At 45.9% G+C, this 18,072-nt stretch overlaps 1 protein-coding gene across 1 annotated transcript in view; it reads left to right on the plus strand.

Moving 5' to 3' along the window:
- Positions 1 to 389: 389 nt before the first annotated feature.
- The window catches only part of LOC147718132 (tyrosinase-like), a 42,287-nt gene continuing 24,604 nt past the window's right edge, over positions 390 to 18,072 (plus strand). The window contains exons 1-3 of the mRNA XM_086919205.1: positions 390 to 1,184; positions 7,475 to 7,688; positions 14,761 to 14,902. Of these exons, the coding sequence (XP_086775331.1) occupies positions 390 to 1,184; positions 7,475 to 7,688; positions 14,761 to 14,902 (1,151 nt within the window). The remainder of the gene's footprint in view (positions 1,185 to 7,474; positions 7,689 to 14,760; positions 14,903 to 18,072) is intronic.

Raw genomic sequence — 18,072 nt, forward strand, 5'->3', positions numbered from 1 at the left:
TGCGGTGTGGGGAGCGACCTGGCCTGCAGGCAGGGGTCAAAAATGTTTATCATTCTCAAACTTTAATATTCTATTTCCTTCTCCTGGTTTCTGTTTCTCAGCACACAAGTCCATGTACATTCAGAAAGAATAGATGGTGTCTGATCAAAAGACCAGGGTACATATTGCCACCAAGCCATTATCAGGAATGACTCAGGTCATAGCAGGCAGAAGTAGGAGACCCAGGCTCCTCTATTAGTGAAGCTCATGCTGTTATTGCACTAATGTCCTATGTCATGCCCATATACCTTTTTTTGAACTCATGCCTTCCACAGCTGGGTAACATGGAATTCATTACATTTCTTTTCCTCCCCAGGCAGACCCTAGATCATCAAAGATCTTTGGAAACCATGCTGTTCTCTCTTGTGCTCCTCCCTCTGTTCCTTGGTGGGGTCATGGGACAGTTCCCCACTGCCTGCACTACTACCCAGGCCCTCAAGGACAGGCACTGCTGCCCTAAGTGGAAAGATGGCAGCATGTGTGGGGTAGACTCAGGTAGAGGACTCTGCAGGTTCCTGCACCATACATATTCAGAGAAGAGGAGCTTCACTCTGATTAATGATGACCGCTTAGACTGGCCGCATGAGTACTACGACAGTGTTTGTGTCTGCAATGGGAACTACAGTGGTTTTGACTGTGGAGAATGTAAGTTTGGCTTCTATGGAGACAAGTGCACTGAGAAGAAGACCATCATCAGGAGGGATATCCGTGAGCTCTCTCGTCAAGAGAGATTGAAATTTTTCAGTTATCTGAGCCTTGCAAAGTTGAAAACAAGTGCAAGATATAAAATTCTCGTTACTGGCAACAGGCTTGACAGAAACACCTTCCGCTTTGTTGAAGCCACAGTGTATGATGTCATAGCATCTATACACTCTTATTCCGTTGCACCATTCCTAGAAAATAATATGTTTTATGGGACCATAACCCTTGCCCATGAAGGCCCTAACTTCCCTTCTTGGCATCGGTGGTACCTCCTGTTTTTTGAGAGGGAAATGCAGATTTTGACCCATGACCATGATTTTGCCATTCCGTACTATGACTGGAGCATGGATGGCCAGACATGCAGCATCTGCACGGAGGACATGATGGGCAAGAGCAATTCCCAGGGCTTGCTGACTTCTACCTCGTACTTCGCCAATTGGAAAGTAAATACACAACTCTGCCTGTTTGTTTGGAAACTTGCAATGATGTGTATGTGTGTCCATGAATGTGTGCACTGATCGGCAAATCATGTATAATCAAAGGGGTAAAACAAAATGTGTCTACAATGGGATGGTTTTCTTTACTGTTGTTCATGTGAGAGAATCAGCCCAATGCTCCCCCACTGCAATACACAATTGATCATATTTTAGCTCATAGGAATCTCTTGAAACTTAAATTGTATCATAAAAGAAGTCAAGTATGTGTCTAATTAAATTCACCACTTACCATTGCTGATAGGCAGCCCTTTACTCTGGAGGGCAGCGGATTACATTACTTGGAGAAAATAACTTCAAAGTACTTACTAGTTTACAAACCAAATATCCATAATCGTCATGACCAATATCACCCGGGGCTATACAATGAAAGAAAGAGTGTCACTTGTAAGCACACCCAAGAGCCCTGTCTGACTCTATTTCTGTATTCTGTGTCATTTGTTGATACATTACCATTGCTGTGTGACATGGATAAAAGGTTTCCAACCTATTTAAAATTAACAAAATTAGGGGCTAATTACGAGGACATACAGAAGCCCATCTGCACTAGTGAAAATGACAGAAAAGGTTCAACCCACCCCTGTGGCATGGACATTGCGATTACCTAGTTACAATGGTCAAACAGAGGCCATTTTCCATCCGCCGCAGTCTTTCAGGCTCTGCACGTCTTTTGTATACGCAAGGCTGATGGATAGAGAAAACAGAGAAGGACTGGCGTGGGGAAACACGCTCCATCTGCCAATCAGATTACGATGTTTCAAACAGTCCTTCCCACCGCCGCATAAAAAACACCACGTTGCGGATGGTAGAAACAGAACAACGGAGAGGAAGAACCGATACAGAACCCATCTAAACCACCAGAGCCGGCATGCTGCACCTCTGGCAAATAAGACACTGTTGCACCCAACAACACATCCTAGGACCAGTGTAAGGCCTTCAGCCCTCATGAGCCAGGTTAGCTTGATTGCAGTGGCATGGAGAGCACGGGACTCACGTCTGAGCATATCTGTCCCACTCGGGGTGACAAATGTCAAAACAAAAGTTGATGGACAGAATGCAGAACATTGTCATACATTCACCCCAGTACAGAGATCTGGGCCTAAATCCATCAAATTCCAGTTTGAACTCAGCCATATGCAAATCAGTGTTGACCCTGTGCCCCATGGGAACAGCCCAGCCCAAACTGCCAAGCCAGGTCCTCTCTGGACTGAAAACAAGCATCCTAGGACCGGTTTTGAGCTTTCAGCCCTCATCAGCCTGGATAGCTTGAGTCCAGTGGCATGGAGAACTGAACTGGGGTGGTGGAGTGAGATAAAGAATGATGATGAATTAAACCCAGATCAGTTGACAAGGGGTGAGTTTTTGATTTGCTCAAATGCTCCGTCCATCCTCCCCTTTGGTATTGCTTTGTTCGCCCTATGTTGGCAGGGTATGCCCCTATGTCCATCATCCCCTTTGGTATCGCTTTGTGGGCCCAACAACAGAGGTACGTACCAAATATCTCCACTCTCCACACATGCAACCTCTGAACAACTACAACTCCCAGCAAGCATTGAAGCACCACAATGAATGTGGCAACCTGCTGAATGCAAAGTGCGAGGACTACCCACTCTCCAAGAATGACCCTCGGTGCCCCTGAAGGCAATTTGGGCCAATGCTGAGCCCTGCAGTTGCAGAGCGCGTTTGCCGCAATATCAAAATATGTACGCCGAAGGCTCCTATTGGCTGATGGCTCATTCTCATAGTGATTAGTGCACCCATGTGTAATGTTGTGGGGCATAAGGCCCTCATGCATATAAAATAACCACATATACACCGTACATGAATAGGAGAACTGGCTCAGGGTAAGTGCGTCCAGCCCCATTTGTTGTCATGGTCACATGTCCAGTGACGCCTGTGCTGGGTGGCTGTGGGGTGGGGGAAAAGCGAGTCCACTGGGTGTGGCTGGTACATCAGAACAACAAGAACAGCGACCAGCTGGTCACTACACTTTGAAGGTATGACAGCATGTGACCCTGGAGTCATGTCCCCACACACATGGCATGTCTAAGAAAAGGATAGTTAAAGTACATACGTAGTCATGCCACATTGCCTGCATGGACCGAAATGAGGGAAGGAGTCAATAAGGACAAAGATCTCTTACACTGTACCAATGTTGTGCAATGAAACAAACAACCTGTAAACATCGTTCGTATATCCCTTGACATCTTACTGTCCTCTCTTGGCCAGGGGTCGGCATGTCAAAGGCCAGTGATATAGGCAGACAATCAGAGGTGTCATTGTCTGCAAATCAACATACTTGTGATCCCTAGCATTCCCAACACACGTACTGGTGTGGGGGTGCAGGTGGCATGCACTGTGCATAGCTGCCTTGCTTGTAAATGTTACCACACATTCCATAGGAGTGCACATATAGAACAAAGAAAGCAAACCTCTGACCAACATCATCGGTAATTTTCAGCCATGTGGACATGTATACACAATCCATGTGCATTTGTGCCTCATTCAGGTGAACATTGCTATGCAAATTCCACACACATTCACGCAGGACTGACCCCATACTGTCCACATGTGTCTGTCCACCATGCTAAATATACATGTTTCATTGCCCATATGACTAAGTATGGGTGAATTTTGCGAATCTGCGGTCCGCGAATTCATGCGAAATTGCAATAAAGTCTGCGAATGAGCGGATTTTCCAGTGAAATCGCTGATTTTTTTGCGATTTCCTTCTACTCAACTGGAGTACTTTCTACTGGCTAATCAGTAAGTGCTACCTCGTTGGCTATATGTATGGTGCTTTTCCTACACTGCAGCTGCATAAAAGGCCAGAAGATTTGTCTCCCCTGACCATGTGTGCCTGTAACTTTGACACCGCGTCAAAAGGCGCTGAGGTCCCTTGAGTGAGTTTTCCATCATAGTTGGGAAAGGCAGGAAGACGTTTGATACTGCTAGTGTGTGGTGCAGGGCTTCTATGCATGTCAACATGCCTCTTGTGTATAAAGGGTCAGAGAGCAAGCAGGGCAGCAGGTGAGGAGAAAGAAGCCTCCTGGTCACAGGAATGGGGATTGCGCTCGAGAAACTGAGGGATGCAAATACCTCCCTCTGGAATTACAGCTAATTTTCAACGGCAAATATTTGGGTTAAAGCACACTTACCCAGCCTCAACCGTGCTCAGTAATGCTTTTGGGCTGATTAAAACGTTACTGAATTTGAGCTTCAACTCGGGCACCTGCTTTATTTATATCTGTAAGTGCTTCCTGTTGAGGTTTAATTGTTGGCCCACAGGAAGCACTTACAGAGTTAAGGCAGGTGACTTTGTAACCATTTTAGAATGGCTCAAGCAAGCACTCTGGCAGCTTGCAGGTGCGATTCTAAAATGGTTATAAAGCTAGCTGCAACTCAAGCACCTGCAGTAACTTTGCTTCCTGGGTCCAAAAAAAAAAATTGCCCACTCGCGAGTTCGCAAATTTTTCGGCAATTTAGAGAGATTCGAGTATTGCGAAATTGCCGAAAATTCGCAAATTTTGCGAGCAGAGCGGATTTTGCTCACATACTTATATATGACACTCACTGTCCTCATCTCATAATGTGTTGTGTATTGTGGGACAAAAGCTTGCAGTCATGCACTGCTACACTGCTTTGATGCTAGGAAACACAAGTGCTGTGCCATCTAACCACAGGGCAGCTCATCCTTGATGTAGCAGTGTACTATATGCTTTACACATGGACCTCTCTGAATGTTGTAGTGTTAGTATATCAAGTGAGTGAAGAAAAACAATGTCTGCATGCATGTCACGTGTGCATTTCAGGTAACAATGAGTCCTGTCAATGTAGTGGTTGTGCAAGTCTTTGGGTAAGCTGTGCACCACATCTCATCTATAACTCAGCCCATGCTGTTGTACCCTGACTCCGTAGGAGGAGACCACCCATCTTTTGACCTGTCCCCGACCTGGCGATGATGGAGGACATTAAAATCATTCAGAAATTCTCTTTGGATCGCCGCACACTACGGAAATTATATGCCCAGTTGGAGCCCCATTTAAAGCCCAAAAGAATCTATCCGGCTGCATCGTCTGCTACATTGAAGGTTATGGCTGCACTGCATTTCTTCACCACTGGTTCTTTCTTGTACACTGTGGCCAGTGCCGTTGGTATGGCACGACCCATATTCGGCATGGTGTTGTGTGACGTCCTGTCAGCACTGATGCTTTACAAGGACAGATGTGTCCACTTCCAGAGGAGGGATGAATTGGCAGCTATTAAGGGGAGTCCTATGACATGGTAGGCATTTCAAATGTTGTGGGAGATATTGATGGCACCGACATTGCCCTCATTCAACCACAGGCAAGTGAACACATCTTTAAGAATCGCAAACACTACAGCTCCATCAACATGCAGGTCATCTCACACATGTGTGCAAAGTATCCTGGGTCAGCACATGACTTCAACATCCCACGCAGGCAAACTAAGCTTAAAATTGAGGCAACAAGCCTATCCCAAAAACATCATTAATAGGGCATGCAAGAGATCTAGGAACACACTCAGGGCAGTATAACTGGAGACAAATCAAACATCTGAATCCAACTTATTGATTTATGTCACAACATACAACTCTTCATCTAATGAGATAAACAAGATTGTTCACAAAAATGTTCCATCATAACATCTAACATCAAACAAAGCCTACACGTTGTTTGTGCTGTGTTTTCAAGACCTGTTGTATACACTTTTTGGGCTACAAGCCCACACATTGGTGTTCATTTGTCTTTTTAAATTACTTTTAAGAAATTAATATGTCTTATTTGTCGCTCCTTTTTGTAAGTTATTCAGTTCCAGGGAGCTGTGCAAAAGTACTTGAAGCCTTCCACTTTTTAGCAACTGCAAAAGGGAATACTTACTCCTTGTCCAAGAGAACTGCTCTGTTGCCTAGAACTCAGATTTACATTTCTACAAACAGGGCTGTAATTCTTGTTTCAGTTGTTTTGAGCACAGTGATCCAAAAAACACATAAATCTTGGACACCTTTCTTTTATTAACTTTTCTGCTTTTTTGTTAGTATTCACTTTTTATCCTTCTTCTGTTTTCAGAGGAAGAGTGGTTCTTTATTCTTTCTGTGCAGGCTGCCTTAGTCCTTATTCAGAGTCCTTCAAGCTGTTTCTCATCCTCTTTCACTGTGCTTGTTTGTTCTTTCTGTGTGTACTGCATTAGCATCTTCTCTGTGTTCTTTGTGCTGTTGTTCAACCTCTTCACAGTGCGGATGAATGCGTGTGTTTGGTGCCTTACTGTGGTGACTTGTAATGGTCTAACCAGTACATTGATTCGCTCAGAAAATGAATCAACACAACTCGATTGTATATTTTGGTTAGTCACAACTTGCAACTTAATGTCACATTACAGCATAGCGATCCTCTCTCATCTAAATGTAAACATAAGGTAGCATGTGACCATCTTGCACACTAGCTTATGGCTACAAACAATGCAGTGGTAGCGCCTAAGCATGCCAGAACTTGAAATTCACACACAAACCTCTGCTGGAAATGTACGTTTTTAAATTTCACAATGCGACCACTTTACATAGTAAAGTGAGTTGTTGCATCCCTCTGACTGATTTCAGTGTTTGAAATTCTTTTGCCAAATGTATGCATACTCAGAGCAGTTAATTTCATTCTTTTCAGGGGAAAAAAGTTGGCATGTTAAACCCTTTACCTGCATGCACGGATGGCCTTCAAAGGCCTCCTAGGTGAAGTAAAATGGGCTGTTATCTGAATGGTTTTCGGAGTTGTGTCCTTGCTCAATTATTGTGTCCAATCCAGGGAATTCTGAGCTTAGCAGTTTGGGCTGGACTGTTCCCATGAGGCACAGGGTCAAGACTGATTTGCATATGGCTTAGTCTGACCTGAGTAGGTGAAGTGAGCTACAGACCTTTGATGGATTCAACCCAGATCTGTGACTGGGGGTGAATGTCTGTAAAGTTTCAGCGCTCCGTCCGTTGTCTCTTTGTGTTTGCTTTAATAGGCCCACAAGGACCCATGATCAGGTAATTATGGACTTTGTGGCCCTGTTTTTTACAAGATCACCAAGAGGTCCACAGTGATGAGTCTTTGTGCGGAGGAGATGTCTATGGCATATGAAGTAGAGCTACACAAATGTCTAACATGTACTACATCATACATTACAGCCCTCTCTTCTTATGACTTTACAACATTTAATTTGCCTTCCTTCCATACCATTTCCAGAGTATATGCAGTGGGTTTAGCTACCCTGATAAGTATTGCACAGTCGCAGAAGATAAGTGCAGTTTTGAGCCTCTACATAGGAACCCTGGTGCAGACCCCAACAACAGCCATCTGCCCTCCGCTCAGCAAGTGGAAGACGTGCTACAATGGAAGGACTATGACACACCACCGTACAATATCACTTCCAAGCACAGCTTCCGCAACTGTCTGGAAGGTAGGTGATATACAGTCTTTCACAAATATTTTGTGTGTGTGTGACATCTCTATTCTTTCACGTATCTGATCAAAGAAAGAGTGTATAAAGAGGTGGCTTGAAGCCACATGTCTAAGTCTTTATGATTTCTACAGCGTGAATGCAGTGAAAGGATGGAAAGTGCATCCAAGCTCACAATGTCAGTCAACAGCCAACCAAGGAACCTGTGCCTGATGAGACAGTTACCAGTTAGGGGTGAGCGAAATATTCTGTAACACTGACAAAATTGGTGGAATTTTAGTGACTCATGCTGCTCTTGTAATGATGAGTTTTGGCCAAATTTGACAATCACTGCATGGCAGAATTTCTTCTCATGTACGGCTTCAGAACGGTAAATTGTTGAGCAAGATTTAATGTCCGAGTTATCAAAAGGAGGAATGGACACTTGTAGCTTCATAACCATTGGTTATAGTTGAAGCACCCTCATAAACGCTTAGATTTAAATGTGGTATATATCTGTTGTCCGCCCATTATCAGCGTTATGGCATAGTCATCGGTTGTTCAATATTGTGCTATATGCCAGCCTCATCCCGAGGCAACCTCTGGTCTGGGTAGCAGTGTCAAGAGATTGAAAGACTCCCCCAAAATTTAATGTCTCTAGTGCGATTTCAGATCCAGTGACTTTTTTCTAATGCAGAAGGCTACCACCATTTGTGCTTCATAGTCAGAAGACTGCAGCTCTGCACCAAAATCATCTCAAGTTGCTGCACACTCTGGTGCGCCATTGGTGCCCTTTGTGCTGACTTTTCAGCATGGAACACATTCCTGGCACTAAATCACAGCTTCAGCAGCACAACCTGCCTATGGCCATGGACTGTACTCCACAGAACCTCGCTGAGGTTATATGTAAGCCAGCAGAATTCAGCAGAGTCAAAATATGTGAGAATCACACCCACCTATTTTCACTGCTAAAACAGTGTGGCACAATTCTTGCTGTGCCAGAGGACACTCTGGAGTATGATTGGCCATGGAGGTTGAAGCTAATCATCACTGCTTTACCCCAAGGCTATTACTAGAGTATACAAAGGGAAGTTGGGGGACAATCCCTGTTTTGGTCCCGAGTTGGGGTGAAGGATGCAGAAAAGATAAACAAGAGCGCAGCGGGCGCGACGTTTGCGCGCCGAAGGCGCGCCTAAGGCAAGCCCGTCTGCGCTCGCCCGCGACCGACAGGGACCAGGGGCCACCCCCCCTGGCCATCTATCAAGCCAGACCATAACCTATAACTCGCAGTCACTTCGCCAACTAAACCAAACAGTTGGCCTGTCCTGTCTACACACATGGGACCCCTCCATCCAACATTCCGCCTGTAATCAGTGCGGCTTTCGTTACTCTCATGGCATGAAGAATCCTACATCATTCTCTATGCTGTTGCTTAACTGCCGTTCGCTTCCCAAGCACTCTGCGGAAATCTCACTATTATTAAAGTGAGGTAATATGAATTTTTATGGCCCATTGTGTCCCCTAACGTGAACCCCACCGTCTCCATGTACGAGCTTAAAGTGCATGTCACTTCCCTCCTCGACCTGCTATGAGAACGCAAACACATTTGCGTCAAACGTTAACATGTCCTCTTTCAGATCCGCCATGAATGGGTCGATAATTCAGTTCCTAAGTATGCCGTGCCAACGTCTTTTCATGGTGCCTTTCCACGTTTTCCTAGCCCCGCGGAGCTAGGCCCTGATTTCTGCCATCGAGCCCTTTCTGTTCTCTACCTGAAAGCTGCAACGTGGGATGCATTCCTGACCTCTGTTCTACTCCCTGCGTGGCGAGCGGTGCCCGGCTCGGCCTGCTTGCCTGCCAAAGACAGTATTTTGCCTTCAAGTTATCAGTATAGCCGAGTTCAGCTCCTCGAAAACACATTCCAGTCTAGCAGAATAGATAAACATTTCCCGGCTGCAGAGCAAAGGGCCCGGCCTCTCTGTCTCCATGCAAGTAATTCATTGCTCCTGTTACCATGGTAGGCCCATGGCCCCTCGCATTACACGTAGACACGTAGTCACATATGCACGCATTAGCAGTCAGTATAGAGTAGCCTCTGCCCAAGAGACCTTTCCTTCTAGATAGCGTAGTTCCCCAAACACAAGATATCAGGTATGATTTAGGAACAAGTCGATCTGACATGCCAGACTTCTGTCCCTCTCCTCTAGTGTTAAATGTCAAGTCCCCTGCACCCTCCAGCCTTACGCCTGTCACACGTCATGCTGCTGCGCGCGCATCCTTGCTACAGATTTCTGCTGACACTGCAAGATTCCGCTATGTCTCCACCCACTTGTGACACTTTCATGTGACGTTTCTAGCGCACACCTCCGTGTACGCCCTCGTGCACGCCTTTCTGTTACGCACATGTGTTCTTATCTCGTTTCTCTCAGCTGTTCCGCCTTCTGTATTCGTCACCATCATATGGATTTACTATAAATAATGTACGCTGTCAAAAAAATATGTGCTATCCCTTCCTGATCCTTGATGGTGAAAGGAATATGATATACCTGGTTCGAACCATTCCATTTTATGGAATAAAACCACTTTTAAACTCAGCTACCACGGATTTTGCCTCTTTTTTTCCGATTGAGTTATTTAATTGTACTTACTGCATAGAAATTCCGACGGTAAATAACTATTTACCCCAAGGCTATTACTAGAGTATACAAGAGGACACTCTGGAGTATGATTGGCCATGGAGGTTGAAGCTAATCATCACTGCTTTACCCCAAGGCTATTACTAGAGTATACAAAGGGAAGTTGGGGGACAATCCCTGTTTTGGTCCTGAGTTGGGGTGAAGGATGCAGAAAAGATAAACAAGAGCGCAGCGGGCGCGACGTTTGCGCGCCGAAGGCGCGCCTAAGGCAAGCCCGTCTGCGCTCGCCCGCGACCGACAGGGACCAGGGGCCACCCCCCCTGGCCAACTATCAAGCCAGACCATAACCTATAACTCGCAGTCACTTCGCCAACTAAACCAAACAGTTGGCCTATCCTGTCTACACACATGGGACCCCTCCATCCAACATTCCGCCTGTAATCAGTGCGGCTTTTGTTACTCTCATGGCATGAAGAATCCTACATCATTCTCTATGCTGTTGCTTAACTGCCGTTCGCTTCCCAAGCACTCTGCGGAAATCTCACTATTATTAAAGGAGAAAAGCCCAGATGTCTTTTTTGCAACGGAGACCTGGCTACAGGAACACTCAGAACCTGACCTGGTGCAAGCACTTCCACCTGGCTATCAAATACTTCGCCTCGACCGGAAAAAGGGTATCGGCGGTGGCCTAGCTATAATCTATAAATCAGATTTTATTGTCACCAGCACCCTTGTAGACTTCCCAGACTGCGAATGCCTTTCTTTCTTCATAAAATTCAGTGCCACACATACCTTCTCGGGTATGCTTATATATCGCCCTCCTGGACCACTAAGGCAGTTTCTAACAGACCTCACCGCGATAGCGGCAAGCCTTGCAGTTAGCGCTGCAAACTTTACTATTCTAGGTGACCTTAACATCCACTTGGATGACCCAAATGACTCTACAGCAACTGAGCTATCCTTAGGCCTAAGCGCCCTTGAACTGCACCAACGTGTCACTGGGCCTACCCATCTAAAGGGTCATCTCCTGGACCCCGTCTTCAGCAACTGTAATAACCTTCACATCGGAAACTCTTCCCCCCTTCCCTGGTCGGACCACTTCCTTATCGCGATCACCTGGACCCTGCCCTATCTCCCCCTCCCTAAACCTCCGACGACGCAACGATCACGTAACTGGTCTAAACTCCATCTATCCGAGTGGGAGACTCTCCTACAAAGTACCAAACCCACCAACACATCTTTTCCCGCCCACGACAATGATACCTACAACCTATGGATTACCAGCTCTCTTGACACAGTCCTACCACTAAAAAGCTCCGACCACTAGCGGGGCAATCCTACAGCCCCGTGGTACACAAATGAACTACGAGAGGCCAAACGTGTATGTAAACGTCTGGAGAGGAAATGGCGCCTTAGCTACCTCTCATCAGATAAATCTAGATATAGAACAGCAATAAAAAACTACAAAACAGAAATCCATCAAGCTCAGGCTAAATATTTTTAACTCAAGATTGAGAATGCGGCTTCCAAACCCAAAGAGATTTATAAAATAGCCAAAATCCTCTTGCAACTTCCAGAACCCTTGAAGCATCATAACAACACTCAGACCCACTGTGAGGAAATAGCTGAGTTTTTCCACCAGAAAATAGAAACCATTATCTCTTCCTTCCCCCACCCCGGCACTCTACCCACAGATCTCGACAACTCAGGTTGTACGACAGCCCCTCCTCACGATCTCAACAGCTTTCCTCCTCTAGATCTTACCAAGTTGGAGAAACTTATGGGACAGGTTAAATCTGGATCACCTACTGACCCAGCTCCTCCCAGCACTCTCACTCTGATCACACATCTGATCTCGCCCACCATCCTAGATTTGCTCAACTCCTCACTCCATACTGGTATTGTCCCTCCTTTATGGAAAATAGCAATGGTCAGAGCCCTGCTGAAAAAACCTAATCTTGACCAATCTAACCCCGCCAACTACCGTCCTATTTCCCTCTTACCATGGCTCAGTAAGCTCCTCGAGAAACATGTCAACTCCGTTCTCACCGACTTCCTAGAAGTCAATAACATCTTAGATCTCTCCCAGACCAGCTTCAGGCCCCGTCATGGAACAGAGACGGCACTAGTTGCAGTGATGGAGGAAGCATGAAAGATCTTGGACGATGGTGGATCCACGGCCATCGTCCTACTTGGCCTAAGTGCCGCCTTCGACACTGTCAATCATAACATCCTACTCCATCGTCTTGAGGGAATAGGACTGACAGGGACTGCTCTCAGCTGGATGAGATCTTTCTTGACTGACAGATCCTTTAGGGTTTTTGAGAGGGACTTTTCCTCTGCCAGTAGACATCTGAATTGTGGAGTGCCTCAGGGCTCCTCCCTGAGCCCCACTCTTTTTAATGTCTACCTGCGCCCACTAGCTGATGTCGTCCACCCATTTGGGGTGAAGATCGTTTCCTACGCGGACGACACGCAGCTAGTGGTATCATTGGACCCTCCCCTAAATTCCGATCATAGCCTACACAAATGCCTGGAAGCAGTTGCTACCTGGATGTCCGGCTCTTGTCTCAAGCTAAACGGGGATAAAACAGAGATAATGCTCCTTGGTAACAACATCACAAAAACCATTGATCCCATCTGGCCTCTCAGTCTAGGTAATCCCCCGCAACCCAAGGAGCAAATCAAGAGCTTGGGCATCTGGCTCGACCACACCCTTTCAGGCCACCAAGCTAGCTGCTACCTGCTTCGGGTTGATGAGACTGCTTCGAAAGATTCTCCCTCTCCTTCCATTCCACGCGAGACGAATTATGGTTCAAGGACTGATCCTCTCCCGCCTCGATTGTGGAAATGCCCTCTACCTTGGAGCACCCCAACTCACACTTAATAGACTCCAGGTTATCCAAAACTGTGCGGCAAGAATCCTCCTGAATATTCCTCGCCGAACTTCAGTGAGAGCCAGACTGAAAGACCTTCACTGACTCCCTGTAAGAGCCAGAATCGTTTTTAAGAGCATGTGCATTGCACATCGCTCTTACTGGGGAACAGGCCCCTCCATCAATTCCACCCTTATGAAAGCTTATCAGCCCACCCGTTCCCTTAGGTCCGCGACCTCCCATCTCGCCTCAGTACCACGCATCAGGAAGGCCAGATGTGGTGGCCGATCGCTCTCCTACAACTTAGCCAAAATTTGGAACTCCCTCCCTCTCCACATCAGATCCGAACCCAACCTTCTCACTTTCCGGAAGCATCTCAAAACATGGTTATTCAGTAAAACTCCGGTTTAAAACTTCACTATGCTCCCCCTTCCCACCTCTCTGACTCAGCTCAAGCTTCCTACAGCGCTGGGACGCCCCTGGGTAGCCAACGCGCTTTACAAATCCTCACTTCACTTCACTTCACTTCAAGATCTTTTTTGGGGCCTGAAACTCAATACCCACTTGTGTTAGAAACAGGGATTTTGTCAGGCCTTCTGAACACATAATCTTATACATCAACCTGTGGAAAAATTGAAGCACACGTAAACAATCAATTGCAAGGTATGACAAACATCTCGACTGATGACCCACACCATTGGTCCCACTCTCTCAGCCACAGCCCAGTGACAATACCATGCAATCATCAAATCTTTCATTGAATAACTGTGTTCAGCAGAGCAGGATTCTTCACCAGCAGCCTTTATACATGGTGGACATTCATAAAATCAAAGAATGCCCACTTCCATCTAGCAGGGTCTTTTGCAAGATTTAGGATTACATGAATACATCTTAATTAAGGGAAATGCTTTGGCCGAGCCTTTACGCAGTAGCAAATTAGTTAAAAAATGCAGGGCCATATGTATCAACATCCTCATTGGCGATTCTCAAATAGCAATTTTTTAGAAATCGCTATTTGAGAAATGCAAAAAGGGATGTATGTAAAAATCCACAATTTTTTTGTGATTTCTTAATATTCCTTAATTGCGATTAGCAAATTGAAAATCGCAATTAAGGAATACTTTCCCATTCTGAATGTGAAGTTATTCTCATTTTGCGATTCGCAATTTGAGAATCGCAAATTGAGAATAATTTCAAGGGTGCAAGGGTGTCACAAGGACACCCTGATGCACCCCTGAAATGTCCATGTGTGCTCATATGGCGCACATGCATGCCTTAAGCGCATGTATGTGCACCACATTCCACCTTTACAAACGCAAAAAAGTGCATTTGTGAAAGAAACTGCAAATTACCACCAACTTCAAGTTGGTGGTAATTTGCGATTTCTTAATGAGAATTCGCACAACTTGGGTTCTTCATACATAGCATTTAAGGAATCGCAATTTGCGATTCCTTAAATGATGATACATATGCCCCGTAGTGTTTTATTTATTGCTCCTTTTTTCTTCTCATGGATCAGTGTGTTCTAATATGTGACTCAGCATCTCATACTAAAGAGTCCATCACATTTTCCGTTTCCAGGCTTTGTTGATCCATCCAGCGGTGAGACATCGAGGCGGAGTTTGCACAACTTGTTCCACATGTACATGGGAGGAACAGTGCACCTGATATCCATTTCCAGCAATGACCCCATCTTCTATTTGCACCATGCATTCATTGACAAGTAAGGCACACACTGTGTTTGAAGATCTGTAAGAAAAAAAACAGATGTTACAGTCACCGAATTAAAACCTTGAAACAATTATGAGAGAGAAACAGTAATTAAAGAGGAGGGACCACATGAACACAGCAAACCACCTTCTCTCTAGCTCCTAAAGCAAGAACCTTTATAGAGGTTTTCTGCGTCTGTCCACTGTGTACACAAAGACATTTAGGGTATATCCTTAGATTTCAGAAACTGATAACTTGTAGTGAAGGCAGGGTGCTGCTTGCAACCATTGCTATGTTGGCATAGGCTTATTAGAAGTTTAAACAACAAGTTACCTTTTTGCTTCTTTTGCTCACGACACTGCTTATAACTGTTGTTGTACGTTACGCTGCTTCAAATTCTTCACATGAGAACAGCTTGTTTTCAACATCCCTAGACTTACATCGACCTTAGTCTGCACAGTGAGTGCAGAAGCCTCCAAGGTTATCATAACAATGTTTGCTGTTATTCAGCCTGATCGGCCCGCGCTCTAAACAGAACATGCACACAGCTGCGGCTAACTGAAATTTGAGCGCCTTTAACCCCTTCGCTGCGGGGCTAATTTCCCCACAGCGCGGGGGGAGGGGGGCCGCGCACGGCGCCGCTGTGCTAATGACGAGCCCAGGCTCGTCATGCAGCACGGTGCTCGTGTGCTGGTGACGAGCCTGGGCTCGTCATGAATACGCCCGCGCAATGGAACGCTCAGCACAGCGGGGAAATTAGCCCCGCGTGTGAGCGTTCCACGGCTCATGACGAGCCTAGGCTCGTCACCAGCACACGAGCACCGTGCTGCATGACGAGCCTAGGCTCGTCATCAGCACGGAAGGGGTTAATATTGTACTGCATGCATGATTTAAACACTTGGAGAAAATCTGTTTCCAGAGGGAGAGAGAGCTATATACTTTTCCATGTCTCTAATTACTCATGTTGTGGACTGGTATGAGAATATAACAAAAGAGTGTTCTTGATTCCCACCATTCCTGAGAGTAACCTACGTTGCATGTTCTGAGTTGTCTAATCATTGGAACCTTTGCTTTAGGACTAAGAACTAATGAGACACTGATGCTAGTCGGTTAGGTGTTCTAGGTACTAAGGTACGTTTTTTGTTATACCATAATTCCCTGAGGTCCTGGGTCTCTGTGCTCAGTTCAGTGTATGAGCAAAATCCCCGCAACGTGGCACACCTAATTATGTGGTCTTATTTTGAGACTCTCGAGTAGTGCTTATACTCACCACACCTCACTACTGTTTCCGGTTGACGCTGGTGACTGATTAACCTACCTATATATACATAGGTATATTCAAGCTTGATAAGTTCAAAAGGTTCTTACTTTGAAATACAACCGTTTGAGCGACACTTTATTTGCATTGTCTTTTCTCTACTGTGTCCTCATGGCTGACGTTGAAATCCCACAACATAGTAGAGTGGCCATCCGCAATCATTTGCAGATGTTTGGCGTCACCTTGGAAGGCATGGCAGTTGTTTTTGTGGTGAGTGCTGCGGCGCAACCTGTTGGACCTGCAGGGATGGAAATTAAACCTGTCATTGTGAATTTGGTTATGGGCAAGCACACCAAAGATAAGGATGATATGCCTTTTTGGCTTGCTGAGAAATTTGACTAACTGGAAGCAGTATTTCTAATACGACTCCTGTTGAGAAACACAGGATTCTAACCATAAGTATGCCGCAAGACTTAATACCAGAGGTAACAGATTGTGAGACCTGGGGTAACATTTTTGGGGCATTCTACTCTAAGTGCTTCAGCACCCCTTCCATGGCTGCCTTGCGTGTTCAGGATCAACATGGTCCGGAGGTGGATGTTAAATTGGGAATGAGACTCATTGGAGTGTTTGACATAGTTTCCGATCTCATCCTTGCTAATGTCAAAGGGGATGCGGTTAGCTTTTAGGTGTCAAATGCTTTACACGATGTCCCTGATGCCGATAAGCCCTGGCAGTTACCGAAAACCATTGCGGAGGCTTATGAGAGCATTGGCCTCAATAGTTTAAGTGTTAAGCCTTTTGCTTGATAACAGCTCAACTGCAAAGGCAGACGGTGAAGTCTTCTAAAGATGATCACCTTAATTTTCCCAAAAATAATTGGAATAATAAAATACAGGGGAAACAGCAACAGAAACAGGTGTTACCTCCTGCATCACTAATACCTGTGTCTACTGAGCGCACATATGATTTGTTCGACCGCACTAATATTAAGTCAGCTAATCGATTTCAGGTTCCTGATCAACGGTCTCCTCGCTCTTTACAAGATACATTGGTCTCTGCAAAGGGTGGATGGGACCGCGGTAGAGGCCGTGATGCCCAACATAGCTGTGAGCAGCACGGAACGTAAAGGCAAGCAGGGCGTCTTTCCACATCAACAATCCCAGTTTCAAAAGAAGAAAGTTGCCACTTTAACACCGAGGTATTCCATGGATAGTGAGAACACAGCTTCAGAACCTGACATGTGCGCTGATGCTGCTAGACAGTGCAGTGGAAATTACAGTAGGTCGGGAAGCATTGCGTCCATATCTAAAGGCGACAGCAACTGACAAATGCACTAAAGTGGCTCCCCCTGACAGGCACTAAGAAATATTCCTTTTAACCTCTTCAATGCTCATGATGGAGCGGTTAGATCATGAGCATTGGTTGGGCTGTGCTGATGATGAAACCGCTCCATCATGAGCACGGGACCTGAGGGGAGAGCTGGCGGTCCCCTCCTGGGACATCGATCGTGCCTCCACAAACAGGGATGGCAGCGGCCACCCCGGAACCCCCCACTCTTCCCCATGATATCAGCGCACAAAACGCTCACCGACGTCATCAGGAAGCGTTGGGCGCTCTGGAAACCATTTGTTTCCAGAGTGTTTAGGGTGGAGAGGTAGGTTTGGGCCTCAGGTGGGGCATGGGGGCCATTTCTTATTGTCTTGAGGAAGTGGGGGCAAGGAAACAGTGTTTCCTCTCCCCTGATGTCCCTATGCAGGGCATTCCTGGTGCACAATCGCTCACAGTGTCGCGATTGTGCACAAGGAATGCCCCAAATAGACACCAGGGATGTATTGTTGTATCAAAAGAAAGTGACCCCTTGGGCAAGTGTCGCTTCGTAGGGGCCAACATTTATATCAGACTTTTCGGCCCCCCCAAGGGAC

Source organism: Lissotriton vulgaris, chromosome 4_2 (genome assembly GCF_964263255.1).
Source record: "Lissotriton vulgaris chromosome 4_2, aLisVul1.2, whole genome shotgun sequence".
NCBI classification, from domain to species: domain Eukaryota; kingdom Metazoa; phylum Chordata; class Amphibia; order Caudata; family Salamandridae; genus Lissotriton; species Lissotriton vulgaris.